Source organism: Filicampus tigris, chromosome 1 (assembly GCF_054856515.1).
Source record: "Filicampus tigris isolate MCC_2025a chromosome 1, RoL_Ftig_1.0, whole genome shotgun sequence".
NCBI classification, from domain to species: Eukaryota; Metazoa; Chordata; class Actinopteri; order Syngnathiformes; family Syngnathidae; genus Filicampus; species Filicampus tigris.
Genome location: NC_141217.1, coordinates 29,882,358 through 29,902,350, shown reverse-complemented (window position 1 = coordinate 29,902,350; position 19,993 = coordinate 29,882,358). Strand labels below are relative to the sequence as shown.

General features: G+C 41.5%; 1 protein-coding gene across 2 annotated transcripts in view; it reads right to left on the bottom strand.

Annotated features, from left to right (window-relative positions):
* The window catches only part of tasorb (transcription activation suppressor b), a 19,169-nt gene extending 1,063 nt beyond the window's left edge, over nucleotides 1-18,106 (bottom strand). The window contains exons 1-23 of one of the 2 annotated variants that reach the window (XM_086031009.1): nucleotides 17,661-18,106; nucleotides 16,046-16,191; nucleotides 15,775-15,867; nucleotides 14,981-15,053; nucleotides 14,798-14,889; nucleotides 14,586-14,720; nucleotides 14,394-14,518; nucleotides 14,275-14,306; nucleotides 12,102-12,207; nucleotides 9,746-9,849; nucleotides 9,546-9,655; nucleotides 8,919-8,991; nucleotides 8,720-8,794; nucleotides 7,676-8,491; nucleotides 5,199-5,512; nucleotides 5,011-5,113; nucleotides 2,777-3,639; nucleotides 1,893-2,015; nucleotides 1,575-1,734; nucleotides 1,389-1,497; nucleotides 1,120-1,298; nucleotides 889-1,023; nucleotides 1-338 (exon numbers count right to left, since the gene is read on the bottom strand). The exon at nucleotides 1-338 is cut by the window's left edge and continues 1,063 nt beyond it. In XM_086031009.1, the coding sequence (XP_085887135.1) occupies nucleotides 1-338; nucleotides 889-1,023; nucleotides 1,120-1,298; nucleotides 1,389-1,497; nucleotides 1,575-1,734; nucleotides 1,893-2,015; nucleotides 2,777-3,639; nucleotides 5,011-5,113; nucleotides 5,199-5,512; nucleotides 7,676-8,491; nucleotides 8,720-8,794; nucleotides 8,919-8,991; nucleotides 9,546-9,655; nucleotides 9,746-9,849; nucleotides 12,102-12,207; nucleotides 14,275-14,306; nucleotides 14,394-14,518; nucleotides 14,586-14,720; nucleotides 14,798-14,889; nucleotides 14,981-15,053; nucleotides 15,775-15,867; nucleotides 16,046-16,191; nucleotides 17,661-17,961 (4,605 nt within the window). In that variant the 5' untranslated portion in view covers nucleotides 17,962-18,106. The remainder of the gene's footprint in view (nucleotides 339-888; nucleotides 1,024-1,119; nucleotides 1,299-1,388; nucleotides 1,498-1,574; nucleotides 1,735-1,892; nucleotides 2,016-2,776; nucleotides 3,640-5,010; nucleotides 5,114-5,198; nucleotides 5,513-7,675; nucleotides 8,492-8,719; nucleotides 8,795-8,918; nucleotides 8,992-9,545; nucleotides 9,656-9,745; nucleotides 9,850-12,101; nucleotides 12,208-14,274; nucleotides 14,307-14,393; nucleotides 14,519-14,585; nucleotides 14,721-14,797; nucleotides 14,890-14,980; nucleotides 15,054-15,774; nucleotides 15,868-16,045; nucleotides 16,192-17,660) is intronic. The other variant, XM_086031018.1, reaches the window with a different exon arrangement.
* Nucleotides 18,107-19,993: the final 1,887 nt, after the last annotated feature.

Below are 19,993 nucleotides of genomic sequence, written 5' to 3'. Positions count from 1 at the left end.
AGAAGGACACAAGAAACTTTGGTGGGGATTGACGGGAAAACCTCCAGGAGACGAGCTTCCCATGTCTGAGGAACCGACGCCTAACTGGTTTGCGGCTTTGAAATGAGAGATGGCGGTTTTGAGAGCGCTGTAGTCGGACTGCGGCGGAGTTCCATCAGGGGTGGCATGCTGGTCGGGGAGCGGTGGACGGAACTCTTCCGTGTTTGGGAGGGGCGGCTGTGGCAGCATCACTGTGTCCGCTTCGGGGTTCTGCTCTTTGCCATCGACGGCGGCGGGCGTCTCACCGTCATCGGAGTCTAACGACATGTCTTCCTCCCCCTCACACTCGTCGTTCACTACTGAGAAGACAGGAGGAGGTCAAAATAGAAAGGTGAGAGAAAAAGATTTGATAAAATCCAAGGTGATTCGGTGAAAAGTCAATTTGCGGGTCTGCATACATGACTGATGCGATAGTGAGCAGAACAGCAGCAATTACTTAGTGACAATTAACTGATTAAAATTAATCGACTACTATTGTGATAATCACATTTTTGTTCAGAGACCTTGTTTTACTTAAAATTGTCCAAATATTCAGGATTCGAGCATCTCAACAATAAATAGTTAGATTTCTGTCGTGGTCCATGAAAGCAGACTGACACCTGCAAACAACTGCTTTTACTTTGGAAAACAATGAACAATATTTTTGCCTATGTTCTGACATGTTACGGACAAAAGCAGTGACTGAATTATAATCAAATTATGTTTGTGCATTATCTGACTAATCAGTTAATCAGCAAAAAATAATAATCCAACAGATGAATTGTTTGTCACAATAACTGTTAGTTACAGCCCTAAACTTAATACAGAGGACACTTTAGGAAAGACTTGGCTCCTGATGGAACTACCCACCAGTAGAGGGCGGAGTTGGGAGCTCATTTTGATTGATGGAGCCAATCAAGCTGTGGAAAGCGCTCAAAATATCATCAATGCTCGCTATCATTATTCCATTCCTGGAATACTGTAGGAACATCTCAAAGGGCCTCTCTGAAGAAATGAAGGAAAAAAAAAATTAATCCATATAAAAATTGCTTAGTACTCATGTACATTCAAATACTTGAGTTCAATTCAAAATGAACCTACCTGTGACGAAAATGAGATGCCGCTGTTGCGTGTGCTGAGCTTGCAGCTTAACCAAGCATTCGAGTTCGGGAGCCTGACGTGACTGGGCGTCGCACTCGTGGTATGGAAGGAACTCTACAAGGTGCTTCTTTTGATAAGCTGTCAGAAGGTTGAGTAGCCCCATCGCGTTGGTGTTCAACCTGTGACACGATACAATGAATAAACTTCAACGTCTTTGTTTCATCAAAGCTCACAGTTGGCCACACAGTTTGGGATCAGCTCAAACTGACCGGCCCATTTCTTTAAGCTTCTTCTGTGACTTGCAGTGCACCTTCCACTGCCAGGGCTGCTCGGGGGTACTTTGCTCCTCCAAGAACTTCAGCAATGCCTGCAAGCGATCTGAGAGACCCGCCAAAAAATAATCAGTTGATCACTGAAGTTCACAAAAAAATAATGTGTTAAGAACAAGAACTAACCCTGTGTGATAAGGTCGGGATTAAGAACAAACTCATCGGACACCAAGAAACCTCCAGACACAAACAGTTCATTGTAGGTGTGGTTCTTGACATCGTCCAGAGTGTCAACACCAGCGAAGCTCACTGAGGGCAACTTCTTCAAGGACACCAGCGCGGGGATCTACAAGTTACAGATGAGGGCCATTACAGTGGGAAAAATTAAGTCAAGCCAGTGAGGAATGATGTATTAAAAAAATGTGTTAACTTTAACAATGAGTCGATAGTGGTGTAAATAATGAAATGCAGAATGCAGCCGAGACCTTGAGGTTGGAATATTACCTTGTGCACATGTGCAGCAATGTGTTCGTTCTGAATGATGATAAGCAGTTTGTCGAGACTGCTGCTGTTTTCCAGAAACATCTGCGGTGTGCACTCACTGTTGCCAAGACTTTTCAAGTATTCCTTCAGGACAAACAGAAACATCATTCTTTTCTATTTGGAACTGTAGCAACGTAGGCAACAATTACACAGACGGCATTGAACGGCAATGTTGAACTGTCTTTGTTCGCTGACCGATGTGATGTTTGGACCTTTGTTGCTGTGTTTACTGCAGTGATTCTCAAAGTGTGATGGTATACAGGCTCCCTTTAGGGCTCCATGAAATAAGTACTGAATGAAGGCCTTTTCACGTATTTAGAAGTGGTTGCTTAGCAGCCTACTAGGAAGTAACATACATGGATGCTGATCTACTGCTGGTAGCACTCTGCAGTCAAGTCCTCTCCTATTGCATGCGCCGTCTGACATCACAGCGAGGCCGCAAAATAGTTGAACTTTTTCTTTGTTAAATATATTCGTACAATAAGTACAATTGAAATTTCACTTACGTTATGTGCAATAAATCTTAAGCAAATTGTTTTTGAAGTTGTTTTCTTGCTCTATTTCTGAGAGCAGCGGTAATGTTAAAACTTTACCTAATGTTAACAAGGTAAATACTTTTTTAGGGAATAAAACCTCTCGGTGGTACTTGGTGTAAAATGTCTGAGAAGCACTGAGCAATAGAATACTACTGGACAGAATTTTTACACTACGAGTTTGCACTTGTGCTTTCAGAAGGCAGCAGTTAAAAAGACAAGCCTCAGCTAAATGCAACCTCACACCGATTTCACAGTAAAGTGAAGAAGATGAGAAAGGGACACTTGTCTCAATTTCTGAAAGCTTTGTACCTTTATCTCCTTGCAGACAGTACTCTCATCGCCTTCATCCCCAGAGTAGATGTAGAACTTGACTGTATTCTTGGTGACGTCCTTAAAGATCTCCACTAAGCTGCTGAAAACTTCTGGTTTGAGCTGACCGATGAGGCTGCCCGGCATGAGTCCGGAACCAGTGCTGGCAGTGCCGGCACTAGCAACGGCGCCGGAGGACGTAGCAGGGATGGACTTTTGGGATTTCGCTAATGACTCTGGGGGCATCTGGGAGGGAGAATAAGCCTCTTCCACAATCTCTGCTGAAACAGGATCTGACTTAGCCACGCTTTCTATCGCCTCTTTTACAGGACCTTGATTACTACTCTGAGATGAGTTGGTGTTCACCAGGGGGGGCTGTACTTCAGGTGTGGAAGTTTGCACCGATGACGGCATTGGTAAATCTGCTATCGGCTCGGCCGGCTCCGGGGAGGGGGCCTTGGGTGAAACAGGTGGGACCGGGATCAACTTTTCCAGCTGTTCATTAAGTGCTTCGATATGCTCCTGCACAGGGACAGGAGTGACGTGCTCTATGACAAAGTCTGAGAAGCAGCTCCTGCGCTGCCAGGAATTGAGGAGAGGTAGCCGCGGAGGTAGCTGCAAGGTGTAAGTGATGCAATGACTCTGCATGATGTTTTTAATGTCAGAGGTCAGGCTGTGCATTTCCTGGTTGAGGATAGTGTCCAAGCTGATGGAGGGTCTGAAAGGAACTTCCTCTGTCAACGATAACGTCGGTGCCGTGTTTTTCACATCAATCGCCGAGGGCATCTTCGGCTCGAAGCTTTCCATCATCGCAGACTCTGGCTCAGGCGCCGGTTCGGGATCAGGCAGGGACTGTATTTTTTCTGGAGGAGAGCAGAGTGGACACTCCTCAGTAATCCTCAGAGAACTATAGTCAGGTCCATAAATATTGGGATATGGACACAATTGTCAAATGTTTGGCCCCAAACATTACCGCAATGGATTTAGTGTAAGGAACACGATGTGCTTTAACTGCAGACATTTAGCTTCAATTTAATTTGAACTTTAATTTTTCAAATCAGGTGAACGGTGTTGGAATAACAACAGTTGGTATGTGCCTCCCACTTTTTAAGAGACCAAGAGTAATGGTACAAATTAACAATCCAAAATCAAACTTGCACTTTAATACTTGGTTAGAAATCCTTTGTCTGTAAATGACATCATCAGATGCTGGAATTCATCCCTCTGCCAGGCCTCATGTCACTTACTGCTTGTTCTTGCGGCATATTCTCTTCAATTTTGTATGTTGAACAAGTGAAATGCATGCTCAATCGGATTCAGGTCAGGTGCTTGACTTTCATTGCATAACATTCCACTTCTCTGCCTTAAAGCGGAAGTCAACCCAAACATATTTTTTTTCCAAGAATATGTTGTATGCAGGCCCACTAGTTGAAACAAGGCATTCTGACCAATATTGCGTTTGTGGAAGAAAAATTAATCCACTCGTTAAGTCATCTCTGGGGGGGCGGCTATGGAGTCACTTCTTTCGACTGAAAATGACATCACAGTTGTCCAGGGCTCATTTAACGACCAATTACAGCTGACCTGTTTTCTGAAGCTGAGCCATGACTGGTCGTTATCTGAGCCCTGAGCATCTGCGATGTCAAGTGGGTGCATTTTTCACAAACGCAATATTAACAGAATGCCGTATTTGAACTAGAGGGCCTGCATAGAACATATTCTGGAAAAAAATATGTTTGGGTTGACTTCCTCTTTAAACTCTTCGGAGGCTTTCGCAATATGCTTCGGGTCATTGTTCATCAGCACTGTGAAGCGTCGTTAAATCAGTTCTGAAGCATTAGACTGAATATGAGCAGATGATCAGATTGCCCCAAACACCTGCAGAATTCATCCTGCTGATTCTGTCAGCGGTCATCAATAAATACAAGAAAAGCAGTTCTACTGGCAGTCATACATGCCCACCTGGCTATGGAGCAGATGAGCAGCCAACTGTCCCATTACTTTTGCTGCCTTAAAAAGTGGGGGGCATAGATACTGTCAAACTGCTGTAATTTTGACACTGTTCACCTGATTTGGATTTAAATACTCTCAAATTAAAGGTTAAAGTCTGCATTTAAAGCACAACGTGCTTCATTTCATACTCATTGTTCTGGCGTTCAGAGCAGAAAAAAAATTATGTTGATATCCCAATATTTATAGGCCTGACTGCAGACCCAAAATGTTAGAATATTTACCTTCATTTGTCGGTACGGCACAGGTTGTGCTTGCTGAGGTTTGAGCTTGGTCTACTGGAGAGCCTGCGCTAAAAGTACTTCCGGGGCTACAGTCCATATCCTCCTAAACAGACATCATAAGTTGACATGAGTTACACCAGCGTGTGTTGTAGGGTAACAAATGTCAGAACCAGGAGTTCACATCTCACCTCCGTGTAGTTCGTTTGTGATGCAGGCTCAATTTTTTTGCTAGAATCATCGGAGGCTGGAACAACAGGTGCCTCCTTTTCAGGACCTTTTGACTGTTCACCGTGGATTGATTTCACAGATATTGATCCCTGAGCAACGGCTTTGTTGAGAGTGGTGAGCAGAATCTTGAGGAGACGCTGGGTCTCGTGAACCGTTGTTGTATTGGTGTTGCCACAAGCCCTCAAGTCGGTGTCATAGATACCCATGCTCTCCATTACTGCGGTCAGATTTTCACTCTGGCCGCCGTCTTCTCCCGTCTCCTCCGCTGGTGCCCCTAAGAGGAGGAACAAAATGTGAAGAAAAAAAAGCTATATTTCCTGCATAGATGTGCCGCAAACTTGAACAAAAACCAATGGCTCAAATTTTAACTTTTTTTTCCTTTGACGATCATTTTTGCTCATCATTTGAGGAGTAACTTCTAATTTTGAAATACATTTTTGCAGGTTGGTCCCAGGGACCTGAAGAAAGGGTTTTATTAAAGTGGAAGTCAACCCAAACATTTTTTCAAGAATATGTTCAATGCAGGCTCACTAGTTGAAACAAGTCATTTTGATGAATCTTGTGTTTGAGGAATATGAGTTAAGCAGCGAAATCCACACATTTTTAGCCATCTCGGAGGTCTACCATTTTGTCACTTCTGTCAACTGAAAATGACATCACAGTTGCTCAGTGCTCAGATAACAACCAATCGTGGCTCAGCTTCAGAAAACAGGTCAGCTGTGATCGTTCGTTACCTGTGCCCTGAGCAACTTCAATGTCATTTTCAGTTGACAGAAGTAACAAAATGGCTGCCCCCAAGAGATGGCTAAAAACGTGTGGATTTTGCTATATTCCCAAAACGCAGTATTAATCAGAATGTCCTGTTTCAACTAGTGGGCCTGCACATAACATATTCTTGAAAAAAATATGTTTGGGTTGAGTTAATCTTTAATCAATAAAAATATGACAATATGATTAAACAACTGGTTCCTTTTTAAAAAATGTATATAGTTAACGGTTTTATTTTCTTTAATTCACATTGTGAATAGCAGCATTTTCATGTCTAAAACATTCAGTGGGGCAATTTTAAAAAACAAATATACATTTCAGTTTGAACTCAATATTTCGGAATGGGTTGTATTGTCTTTTAGAAAAAGCCAAATTGATAAAAAAAAAAAAAACTGCTGTAATGAAATTTGTAAAAAACTATTGTGCAGATCTAAAAAGTTGAAATCAAAACACTCGACTCTATTGAGAAAAAACGAAACCCATAAAACATATTAAAATTTTCAACATACTGCATTAATACACTTTTAAGATTAGGGGTGTCACAATCTGATCTGACCACGGTGATCAGAAATCGGGGCCAAAAGATTATTTTTCTTAATTTCCTGAACTTTTAAAGGTGACTAAACTAAGTGACTAAATAATCCAAAGATATAACGAGCTTGTCCAGTGGAAGAATAAAAGCTTTATTTTATATTACACGTTACTGTTTGGGTTTTCTTGTTGGGGGCGGGGGAAGCGGTCAGAAAGCAAGTGCACAATTCCAATGTTTTGTGATTGCATGTCAATCGTAAGTTAGCCTAGCAATTAGCATGGCTTCTCTATATTCCGTTTATTACTTCTTGTCAGTTGTCACCCCTTTGTGGGAACAATACATGTCAGAAGTGTAGCGTCGTTAACATGCGTGCACCCAGCCCAGCGAAGCTTTTTGGGACTGTCTCTGCAGTTCAATTATATGAAAAAATGGCTTATATGAATCCCAGCCTTGCTACTCAATGTCTTTTAATGAGATGTAAACTGCAAATTTTGACTCGCAAACTGATGCGAAACCACTTGTTTTGAGGCTTGAAAATCATTGGTGAAACACTTATCTTAAGAGTTTATTCAAGTAGTGAGTGATTTTAATACGACCTGCATAATATTTAGTGTTGGTGCAATTTGTTAGAATTAAGAAAGCTGCATTATATGAAATTAATGGAATTTTACTTTATTCATACAAAGGGGTGATTATAATTTGTGCTGCTTCATTAATTTTGCTCAAATGAAATCAATCAAGAATGTGATACTTTGAAAGCCGGTAACTTGTCCACACAAAAACATTTTCAAAATGTATCTATCATGAAATATCAATGTGCACACAGAAGCACTTACAATGACAAGAAATTATGTAGAGTACAAGTAGCACTGCAATACTGCCACATAAATGGCAAGAAAACGAGTTAGTCCGAATGTGCTGTGCAAAGACTTGAATCACTTGTGTGGACTGACAACAAAGTCAAGTTTCTGCTGTATGTCGCTTTCCATTCTGAGTATTGAAGAAAAAAAACACTACAAAGCGACGTTGACTGGGAGTCTCTAACGACAGACTGTGTTGTGAACTTAATACTGATTGTCCTTCACCAGTAAGGTAAAAAGGACACTAAATGTATTTATATCACAGAGTTTTCCTTACCCCTGCTGGGTTCACCATTGCTCAACAGATCTGTGCGTTGATGTTTGTTCTTGTCTCCCCGTTCATCACCGTCAAACTTCCTCTTGAGGTTGTTGGACTCCCAAGCACCATCCTCTTTTTCCCTCCCGGGATCTTTGACTAGTGTTCTCTTGTGGAGTTGGATGAGTTTCAGTAACTGTTTCATCTTGTCTTTATCATAGTTGCTTTGTGCCAGCTGCACCTTCGGCGGCTGCGGCTGCGACAAGGGTTGGGATTCAGTGTGGGACTCGTGCTGTAACTCGGCACCGTTTGAATGGGCCAACCCCGGCCCTTCCCTGTTGGCATCTGAGGTTGGTTTCTCCTGTGCAAGTCGTTCTGGTGGCGGCCTTTCTGATAGTCTCTCAGAGCGGTCAGAGCCGCCCCAGTCAGAAACAGGACTGTACTCAACAGGGACTGGGGCAGCAACAGGGACGGGGTTGCTTATCCGTTCAATAATGTCCTTTGCCTTGTTCACGGGTAAAGTGTAGTTCGATGAGTTGTGAATATAAGACCGCAGTATGGCTTCCATGTTCCCTTTGGGTCTGGGTAAAGGAACCGTATATGGCCTGTCATCCACGTGATATTTGTAGTCAGGCAAGATGAATGGCCGCACTCTTCCCGAGTCTACGCGACTTAAATAGTCCGTTGCTTGTCGTTCCACACCGGAACTCGGGTCCTTTCCTGCGTTTGGGCGCAATGTGAAGAAGGCGTAGTGCAAGGCAGGAATGAAACGTTCCAAAGATTGGAAATTGGTCTGTGGCCCTGCTGTCAATGGCTCTGGCTTGGATAATCGGGATGCTGCGACAGACAAACAAAAATAATTAGGCCTAATATCAGGCAATAGTTTATTATGAAGTTCTAACAGAAGCTTTAGACGGGACTGTGCCTAATCAGACCTGAGGTAACCTGGACAGATCTTACTACATTAGTAAACACAAACATCAAGAGTTTTGCATTCCGTTACTTTGCCGGAGCTTCCTCCAGATTCTCACATGAAATAGAGATAAATGAAAGTGAATAACTCACAATACTTGAAAACAGCCCTTGACTCGTGAAAGAGGAATATTGCTTGCAGGCTCTTTTCAACCCGCCCCCGCCATTCTGCAAAAGAAACGGAAGCTTGGTAAAAGCGTAATCCTCACTGGAGCTAACAAGTAGGAGGCAAACTGACAGTCAAGAATTACATATGAGATAACAATAGAAAAACAGAAATGCTTGCTGGCACCTTTGGACTCCGCCATCTGTGTTGAGGACAACAGGAAGAGAAAGCCCCGGTCATACAGCGACTTCACCAACACCTACATAAGAAGGTAGACACCACGGTGAAAAAAAACCTCAGTGTGTGTCATTATCAAACCACTTGATCCATTTGCTGGCCATTTCCATAAGATAGCACTGTTTTCCTTTGACAGTGCTTACCAAGAGACTAAGAGACGCTGCACAAGGAGCAACGCAACCATAACTGAATGGTCACACAGTGTGCAGGGTTTTCATGAGTGGCCGATGATTACTCACTGGCTTTGCTGCGATTCAAAATTTGAATCGTTTTATTTGTGGCCATTCGCGTCTTCCTTGACAATTGCGCCATGTTTTTGTGCTTCCATTTTAAAAAATAATACAGTACAGTATATTGTGTGTGGAGCCTCAAAACGCGACAGGGTCACAATTTTTCTGCGGCATAGAGTCAACAAATTTTAAAAGTAAAGAGTCTAGACTATAGTATTAGCTTCTTTACTTTAAAAAGAGGATGATAAAATTCCTCGTCACGTTGGAAAACAGTAATTTGAAGGAAATCCCATTTGGTGATTTGCAGCATTCAAGGCTCTTCCAGGTAGATATGGGTGACTCTCACCATCCGGTCTTTCTCCAGTTTGTTTATCAGTGCTGCCAGACTGCCACTACTCGATTTTCCTTTTCCTTCTATAACCTCAAAAAGGCTGCATGACATCCCATACTTCACCACTGCAACAAAGGAAAGTACATTGGTGTTGCAAAGTAATTCGGTCATCCCATCATTGTATGTAACATTTGCAGAATCTGTGTGTTACTGACCTTCCCGTGATGTGCTGTAGGTGTCCCAAGAGAAGAGCACTGCAGGAATCTTTCTCTTCACCTGCTCAAGCTGCATGCCTTGATTCATCTCGAGCTTCTCGGGACTGTTGAATGAAACCAACAAAAGTATTAGCAACGTTTAACTTATGCTTATCTTGAAATTGTCTAAATCCTCTGTGCTCAGCCCCTCAACTGTAATTATTCTCTGATTTCTGTAGTCCTGCATGAAAGCAGACTGATGATCTTTGTGTTTAATCAAAATAAGACTTTGACAAACATCTACTTTTACTTTGGAAAAAGATAACCGTACCAGCAACTGAACCAGTTTTAAAAAGGTGGGCGATTACATCAATCCCTCTTGTGTGATATTGCTTCATTATTGTTTAGTTGTTGTTTCTTTAATCACTAAACAATACCAAATTAACAACGATAATTGGTTCATAAACAGTAATCAGCAAGAAGTATTTTGTAATACAATTTAACCCATTAAGGCCGGGAGCGCATAACCGCGTTTCGACCACTAAAGCCGGAGTGCTGTTGCGTCTTTCTAGCCATAAAGCGAAAGTCAACCAAAGCATACATTTCTTTCAATACATTCTATGCAAGTGCACTAGTTGAAACAAGGCATTCTGATAAGAAATTTGTGCATTTGTGGAATAAGAGTTAATCCACCTGTTTTTAGCCATCTCCTGGGGGCGACCATTCTGTCGACTGAAAATGACATCACAACTGCTCAGGGCTCAGGTAAGAACCAATCACCGCTGACCTGTTGTCTGAAGCTGAGCTGTGATTGGTCGTTACCGGAGCCCTGAGCAGTTGTATTGTCATTTTCAGTCGACAGAAGTGACAAAATGAGATGGCTAAAAAGGGTTGGATTTTGCTTCTTAACTCATTCCACAAACACAATATTAATCAAAATATTGGTCAGAATGCCTTGTTTCAACTAATGGGCCTGCTGGGAACATATTCTTGAAAAAAAATGTTTGGGTTGATTTCCACTTTAAGAGGGTGATTGTATAGACGCCGAGAGGTTTGGGAGAGATGTTGAACCAGGCGCATCTGATGAAATTGCAAAAATGAAATTGCATCTGATAGTTTGATTAATCAATTAAGTTATTGATAGCATAATCGATTTTAAAATGTTCGATGGTGACAGCCACCATAAATCCTCGTCCTTCCCCGTCAACATGCCCTATTTGACTATGTGACCACACAGCAGTGTTTAGGTTCACCATGGATACAGCAAGCACAAAATGGCTACCACATTCCACAATGCAAAGCAGCTTTCCCACAATGCAACACAAAAGCCATGTTGCATTGTGGGATGTGGTTGCCATTTTGGGCTGGCTGTCTCCATGGTGACCGTAAAACAGTACTGTACACGAAAATACTGAGACATTGCAGTCATTTGCTACAAACACAGTGTTAATACAATAAAGTGTTTTCATGTATTTCTATATTGTAGTATTTACTTTTATCTACACAGTGACAAAAATAAAGTAAATATGTCATTCTACGACTAGAACAGACAAATTGCATTTGCATTCATTTCAAATGGGAAACATTTCAGAACGGTATACAGGAAGTCCTCAATTTACGAACGAGTTCCATTCCTACATTAGCGGTGTAACCTGCATTTCCACGTATGTAGGATTTCACCGTTAAAGTCGAAATTTACATCAAAATGCTTGGTAATAAAACCCGTAAATACATTAAAATAAAAACATACGATGCTGTATTTAGCATTACTGCTGAGAGGTGAATGGAAAAGGTGGAGAGGAGGGCGAAAAAGGCAAAGACACTGCCGGCGCGCACAGACACGATCGAGACACTCTGTGCATGCTCAACTGCAAGGAATACTGGTCTTTGTAGTACAGGAAGTGCTTATATGCGGAAGTGCTGTGTTTATTGTGCAACCACCGCAAATACACAAGCAGAGGTAAACAAGCTCAGCGACGCAGCACAAAAGCACACTTTGGGAGCGAGGAGGAAACCGGCTGCTTCATTCATGTGGTGAGTGACATGAATATCAAGTGTTTTATTGACAGTTAACACGCGGAAATGACGTCACGACGACGTGCGTCGCCGTCACAGTGGGTTATTCAAATGCCAGAACAACTCTGTCCGCTCATTCATGTAAACGGGATATTCAGAATGTTTCAGAAATCTGAATTTTGACCTTAACCCGAATATTGACTGCACGTAAACGTAGTCCCGATGGTGCCCCCGGGGGCAAAAGAGAAGAGGTAGAGGGACGGGCGTCATAAAGTCGAAACGTCGTAGGTAGCGTACGTCATAATTCGAGGACTTCCTGTAAATGCGTAAAGTGAGGTTCCACTATATGTTGTATACTCACAGTTTGAAAGGAAGGTAGGCCCGCGAGGACGATCGTAATCGGATTGGGAATAACTCCTGGCCCTTGGTTACCAGTGGACCACTCCACACAGAGTAGCAGCGCCGCCCTGCAATGGCATCAAATGCAGGTCAGCAAAATTATAGATAGTGAAAGCAGATTTGAAGACTACAGAACATTTGGGTTGTTCCTAAAACAGTCTAGAGCAGGGGCGCCCATTACGTTGATTGGAATGGGTAGATCGTTTGGCTTTAAAAAAAAAAAAAAAAAACACACAGACATAAGCCTCATCCTCATCCGACCTCAATATAATATTCACCGCTTGACTGAGATACAAGACAATTAATCTAACATATTTTCTGACACACAATACAGGTCAGCACACATGCACATCCAACTGCTTCAGCAGCTGGAAAATTCAAGGAAGCTGCTGAGTTGCCCGGTTAGCCTAGTTTCTTTCTACTAAAGTGTCAAAGAAAAATGAATGGAGCAATGTCGTATTTAAACAAATCTTTGCATTGTCTGCGGCCTCATCTGCAAGTGTAGCGTTTCGATTCAAAAACAGGGGAACGTAAACAGGAGTTTTCGGATTGCCCAAAAAAGCTACAGCAGTAGTTTCCAAACACTAAAATTCCTGTTACATTACTGAGCTGAATTCCAGGGGTCATTGACATTTTTGGAAATGTCTCACAGAGGAAAAGTACCCCACATGAAGAAACGTGCTGGCTTCTTGACTGTATTATTTGGCTCCCCCTATTTATATGAGGCATGCCTTTACCCCAAAAGATTACTGTGGTCAACTTTTTTTTTTTTTTTTTTAAATCAGAGATACAAACAAAAATTCATAGATAAAATTTTGGTGCCAATTCCAAATCTACCCTTGTTTTTTTCTCTAGCACATCAGGATTTCATAATAATAATATAATATGTAATATATTGGAAGTAATATACTGAGTCTTTCGTAAGTCTGTGACTTTACAAAGAATCATATCTTCGGAACTGGCAAGGGTAGCAAGATAAAACTGGTTTTGCTTGAAAGCTGAAATCTTCTGCTGCGGTGGTCTTGTCAGGCCATTGTTACGTCACAATCAAGTCATTACTTTTTGCCAAAACATGGTTTGCACCCATGTCATTGCTATTTACCGATAATGCCGTTGACTGGAAAGGCAAAACCTTTTTGTGTCTTAGAGTTTGACAAGAATGAGTCATGGACACATGTTCAACGAGGATTTCGAATAGAATTTAAAAGCAGCCACCAGACATACATACCATATTCAAATGGCATGTATTCTATTATTGTATTGTATTGTCTAAGGTTCAGCAAGAGGTGGAATTTTTTTCTGTTAAACCTATAAATTACAATGCATGGTAAAATACATATGGTGCAAGCATTTATAGGTCAAACGTAAAAACAAACGTGAAAATATCTCACCCCATTATGTGCTTGAAAAAAAGTTAAAACATTTGTGAAATCAGTGTTAAAACACAAAGCCATCTCTGTTTCAAATTTGCTGTTGATCAGTGTTAAGTCCAAACATTGTTCCAACATGGGTGATGATTATTTGGACAGGGTTCCTACGCCTTAAGACAAGTTGGATGTAATACTTTGTAATAAAATTTGGAATTAAATTCAACAACAATTTTACAATTAAATTAAATTTGAGACCAACTTCCCGACATTCCCAATGTCCCATTTTGCTACAGTACATAAATGACATGCATCTACTCTCAAAAGTCCCGACTAAAACCACATCACTGTTTGGTGGGTTCCACTATCGTAACGTCACGAGTGTCATTCAGTATTGTTTTTTCTTAGAATGTTCATTTTAATCTGAAATTTTGACTATGTACAATCATAAAAACCTATGATTTTTTTTAAGACTTTTGAAAGATTGATTTAAGACATTTTTATGACAATTAAAGCTTTGCTTTTATATCTTCTAAAACCTTTTAATGATCTGCGGTAACCGCCTCGGAAGTGTGCAGCTGCTGTCTGGACTAAACAGCCTTGGTTTATTCCATTCCACTCAAGTAATCAGAGTAAGGTAGTTTAAAAAAAAAAAAAAAGTGTGGTCACCCCTGGTCTAGTACAACAAACTTATATCAGTCACAGATAACCAGAAATAGTTATGCGTGGCTGAGTCTATTACAAACTCATGAATATCAAACATTTTACCTCGACTTCCTTCAGGGGAAATAAGGCCAAGCCTATTAAACAGAGAATCACAAAGCCCTTTAAGAAACAAAGGACTCCAGGGGAGACGTTGCAGATGCTTTTCACTAGGAATGTTGTACCTGTGTGTCGATAAAGAAGTGGCTGCAGCATCCTTGCCTTTGTACTGAAAGGAAACCACAGCATAGGGGCACACTTGCCTGGGCCGTGCTTTGATTTCATCAAATGCAAACTCGAAAAAATATTGCTGGAAGACAAAAAGGCAGTTATGTTAAAAACTGAAAACAGAGTCCTTCAGTTAATGGCTTTTGTACCTGTGTGAGCTCAAACGCTCTGTAGGACAGCAAAGACGTAACCCGATTGGCACTTTTGGACAAATGACAGTCAAACTTAGTTGCTGGTTCCTTTGCATTGTTTGGCATATTCTCGTGGATGTGCTTGACTCTTCCCTGAAAGCACAAAACAGCTCCAGTTAGATTTGGGGCCCTGAATATGTCAAGAAGTACGATAAAAATGAAATACTTACCCTCATAACTTTAAAAATGATCACGTCTCCAGCTGAACCAACTTCAAACGGATTGATTTGTAACAAATCAGAGAATTTGGAGAGATATACGCCTACAATGAAATACGAATTGGATTGAGAAAGGGAAAAAAATCGCATAGCAGTATATACGGCAGCTGTCGCTTATGCAGTCATGTCACTTACCAACTGATGCATTTCCTACTGTTGTTATCCTTGAGTGTCCCACGGACAAGCCCTTCTCACAGATCCACTGAAGCTAAAACATTCAAGGGAACAATGTTGTCACGAGACCACAATTCACTTTCCCTATTAAACATGTGTAAAGTACCCCTATAGTGAAACAATAACGATAACACTACAAAAAGCAACATCAGTAAAAGCAGTGGAATCATAGATAAACGTGGAACATCAATTCATTTACCACAACTTCGACACTACTTCCATTAGCCCATCTATGGCATCCTATGGCATTTCGGATTACAAGTTAGTATAATATAGCGGACTTTTGTTCAACGAACTGATGTGGTTTGGTTCTTAAATATATTGTGCAATGTTTAATTCGCTTTGTTTAAGGCGTCAGAGTCATCCAGTAAACTTCAAGTGGGTGTTGCAACATATGGCAGACTAGACTAGTCTTTCATAGCTGCCTTACGGGACCGCTGAGCCTGAATAAAGTATGTTAAAGTCTACTATAGTGCACAAATACATACTACACATACTTCACAGGTGTGACTTACGAACAGCTTGGTGCAAAAACATTTTAGTATCTTGGAAAAATATTCGCTCTTTGCACTGAAGTACAGATGCTACGAATTTTTGGTATCATTCCATTTTTGACAGTGAGCTAATGCGGTACTTTTTTCGAGTACCATATACCATGCAACATTACGAAAGGAGATGTAAAGCTCTGAATCATGTCAACAGAAACATTTGCAGCCTTTGATAAGTTAACGAGGGTGTGTAGAAAAAAAAATCACCTTGGATTTTTCTGGGTATAAGAAGCAGAACGATTCTGTCAGTTCTTGTTCTGTCCGCCCTTCTTGCTTCATCTCTCTCCGCTTCTCGATGAACTGAAACAAAGTTAAGAGAAGGTTAAATTGGAACGTCACAAACTTAAGATAAGTCCAACGTGGAGTTCAAGGCCACTAATTAAGATTTCCCTTCTGTCCATGCAGCAATTTGTGCCATTTAAAACACGTTTCTACTAAACAGTCTTACAGTGGAAGCTGATCTGAAATGTGGACCAACCTCCTTCTCCAGAAGCTCATTGTGAATGAGCCTGGCTTTGCTGTAGGAGAACGTTCCTCGCGATGACGCATCCAGGTAAAAAGAGGAGATAAGCTTCACAAGGTCATCCAACTCACGGCTGTCAGGCGGCAGAAGCTGGAACAAGCCTGTGCACACAAGTAGAAGGCATGTGGATTAGCATGGAGCTGTGGAGATGTTTCGAGTTTCTTCCTCGATGAAAGGTTGCAACTTTTTTTCATATTCACAAGGGCAACGTGAAAAGGGGCCATCTTTTTGGAATTTTCTGAAAAACATGCACTGAACATCTCAAACCATCACAAAAAAATTGACCCAAAAAACAACTGTTGATTACTAAAGTGCATGACCTATTCTAGCCTTCAGCCCGTACAAACCTATTCAGTTTCAAGGGGATATGTTCAGAAATGATGATATGGACCGTTTTACTCAAATTTGAAGACATTTTTGCACCAGGTTTTCTAGAGGCGACATCACACAAAACGTTCCCGAAAAAAAAATACACGTTTTCCGAAACAAAAAAAGTAATTTCTCCAGAACCCATCATCCAATTTTCAAAATTCTTGGTGTGTAATACTGCGGCTGAAGTGGTCATTTCAATTCAACTTTGCATTTGAACATTTGTTCATTTTGGGTAAATATTGTCACATTGCTTATTATCAGGTCACATGCTGTCATATACATTAAAGAGAGTGAACTGAGTGATGTGCAGTGAACCAGCAGCCTTCCATTGTGGTGATTAAAGCGTATGTTACTATAAAATCATTAAATGTAAAAAAGAATCACCAAGCTTTGTATCAGACAACACACACACACACACGCAAAGAATTTAAAACACCAAACTCAATGTTACAATTACTGTTTCGTGTGGAACGAGTTAAAGGCAAAACTATAAGGCTTTCATGCTCCTGCACAATAGTTGACGACTGCATGTGCAACATGTTAAATTGGGAAAGTATGGCCACATTGATTAAGCCTTCTGTGTACAGTATACACAAAGAGCTGATGCTTCACAGGAAGCTTTGTGACAACTATAGCCTGTGGGAGTGTTTCACACTTGTATTTGGTGAGACCAGTGGGTAATCTATGTTGAGATTGTGTGTCGGACTTGTGATGTGAAACTTGGATCTCCATTTTGATTAAATGACAATAGTCGAAGTGCTGTTAGGAAGAATAATGCATGCCAAACAATGGGGTCAATGTCATTGTCTGACCTCCGCAGTTGCAACATTTAACCCGACGTACGGGTGAAGAAGACCAGTAAAAGGTCAACAACCCAAAGAATGTGGGTTGGGTGACTTGGAACGGCAATTCTCAAAAAGAAACTTGAAGGCACCTTTACAGCAACGGTGCTTGTCCTCACTCGAGACAGATAGGCCGCCATTCTAGTGTTACATCATGCCAAAACAAACGACTTGTGTGTGTGCATACCACTGGAAAAGCACCGTTTCGATCTAGACGACGAGCATTTTATCAGTTAGCGCGGGCAGTCGGCTAGTTAGCAGGCTAGCAACGTGCAGCAGCAGAAGAAGAAGCGGCGGGGGCAGACACTCGAAAGACAGGACACGCTCTGTTCCAAATAGCAGCGATATGGCACCACCTTTCCGTTCTTTCTTCCTCGGGATTTGAAAAGGCTTCCGAGGCCGCTCCTCGCTTCGTTTCTGGCCCGGCGTGGGGGAGCCGCTCCAGCTCCGGGCATCCGCCTGCACGCTGTTGTGCCGCTCGGGGGCTTCTTGCTCGGGTATTACACAGTCTCCACAGCCAGGCTGATCGCCATTTTGGTTGGCTGTGGCCGAGGTGGCGGCTGAAGTCTTCTGGGGCTCGCCGCCGTCCTGGTGTAGGCTGCCCGTATCGGTGTAATCCGACTCCCTTTTCCCCATCGCGCTGGGGTTCAGGGCCATTTTTGGGGCGCCGTGCACGACTTGGAGCGATGCGACGTAAGCCTGTAACGAATACGAGCCGCTTGTCTCACACACATACGCCGCTCCTCAGCCTGCCTCCGCCATTGTGAAAATGACGTAGACGTTCTTCTCCACTGCATTACGCCAGCGTCACCGTGTTTACATACCAGCAAATCTGCGCCACCTAACGTCAGAAAGAAGAAGTGCGGAATGCAATGACAGTTGAGAGAAGCGTTGGGCCACTGGTGTCCAAAGGCCGGACCGGGGTCCATTTGCGGCCACTAATTTGCTGCCACTTTTTTGTAATGGGCCTGCCATATGGGGCCATTACTGTGGCAAAACCATTTACAAATGCGTATTTCAATTCACAAATAAGTAAAAAGATTCCGTATCCGTAACCATACAGTCACAAATGCGTAACATGAATCTAAAAATGCGTGACGGATACGGCTTAAGATCGAGGACCTCTGGAGTTGCCCTCATTTACAGTGATGAAAAAACAGATAAGATAAGATAAGAAGGCCTTTATTGATTCCACAGTGGGGGAATTTTCAGTGTTACAGCAGCAAAAATATAGGTAACACAGGGACGGTGGAATAATGTAGCCATTAATGTATAACATTAACGGCAAACATTCAGGATCAAACCTATGTAAATATACGCAGTAACATGTGTATATACACATGTATATGCACACCAACATACATCTACATAAAAAGTATGAGGAACACTCATTTTAGCCTGTAACTTAACTTTACGAATGCATTAGGTTACCCAAATAATCCATAATGGGTTATTTTTAACCCTGCAGTTTTAAGAGTGAAAAGGTGGATTTGTTGGTTCTCTATTGCTGTTGTTGTATGTTGTGTTGTTGCTAACAGTTTGTATGGCTTTCTTTTGATGTAATTCTACAAGAAAAACAGGTACAGTACTTTAACTTAACGGATTAAAAATAAAAAGTTTAATGTTATAATATTATATGAATTTATTTGTTTGTTTTTTTGTGTCCCAAAAATGTTTTCTGAATGTGTTTTTATTTTAAAATTGTAAAATATTTTAAATTGACAAGATATTCAATTTTGGTTGAATAAATAAATAAATAAACGAACAAACAAATTCACATTTTGAATGTTACGATGTATCACAATTATGATATTAACTTTTTGTTTTGTAACTGATAACACATCAGGCATAGACAGTTTTTTTTTTGTCTTTTAGTCCATTTAACTGTTTAACATAAGTTAGCTCACACTGAATCGGCTCGGTTTTAGCATTGCTAAACACAAGGTGACTGGCCTCCTCTTTCCTCAAATGTTCTGCATATGACCTGAAGTGGAAAACATTTGGCCATCGCTGCATCAGACTAAAGTACATTGTACAGTTTACACCAGGGTTGCCCAAGTCCGGCCCTCAAAGAGACCCAATCCAGCCTGTTTTAGGAGTATCCCTATTCCAACACCCCTGATTCAAATGATCAGTTCATCAATAAGGTTTGCAAAAGACTGATAACGATCCTGATTTGAATCAGGAGTGTTGGAATATGGATACACCTAAAACAGGTTGGATAGGGGCTCTTGGGTACCGGACTTGGGCACCATAGTCTGAACGGCACTTACAAAGACGAAGGACGCCATCTGCTGGGGAAATATTTCGAAACGAGAGGTGACCCTCGTGAGAATGAGCGGTTCAGATCATGGATATCGATGGAAAGTGACTTACTGTACTCACACTTTGTGCAAAAGTGTAGTGCGTGTGTGAGTGCGTGCGTGTATGTGTGCGCGTGTGTGTGCGTATGTGTTATATACTCCAGTCAAAGTCGGATACAACTCCTTCACTAAAATAAACTTGATAAAATACAGACTCTGAAATGTACAATATGTACAAAGGCGGCAGTTAATGGATGGATGTCTGGTTTTTTTTTTTTATTATAATTGTATTATTTCTTTTATCTGACAGGAAAATTCCTGACAACAGTTCCTGCATGAGCAAAACAACATAAATTGCAATAGTTAACTTAAGTGAACGACGACAC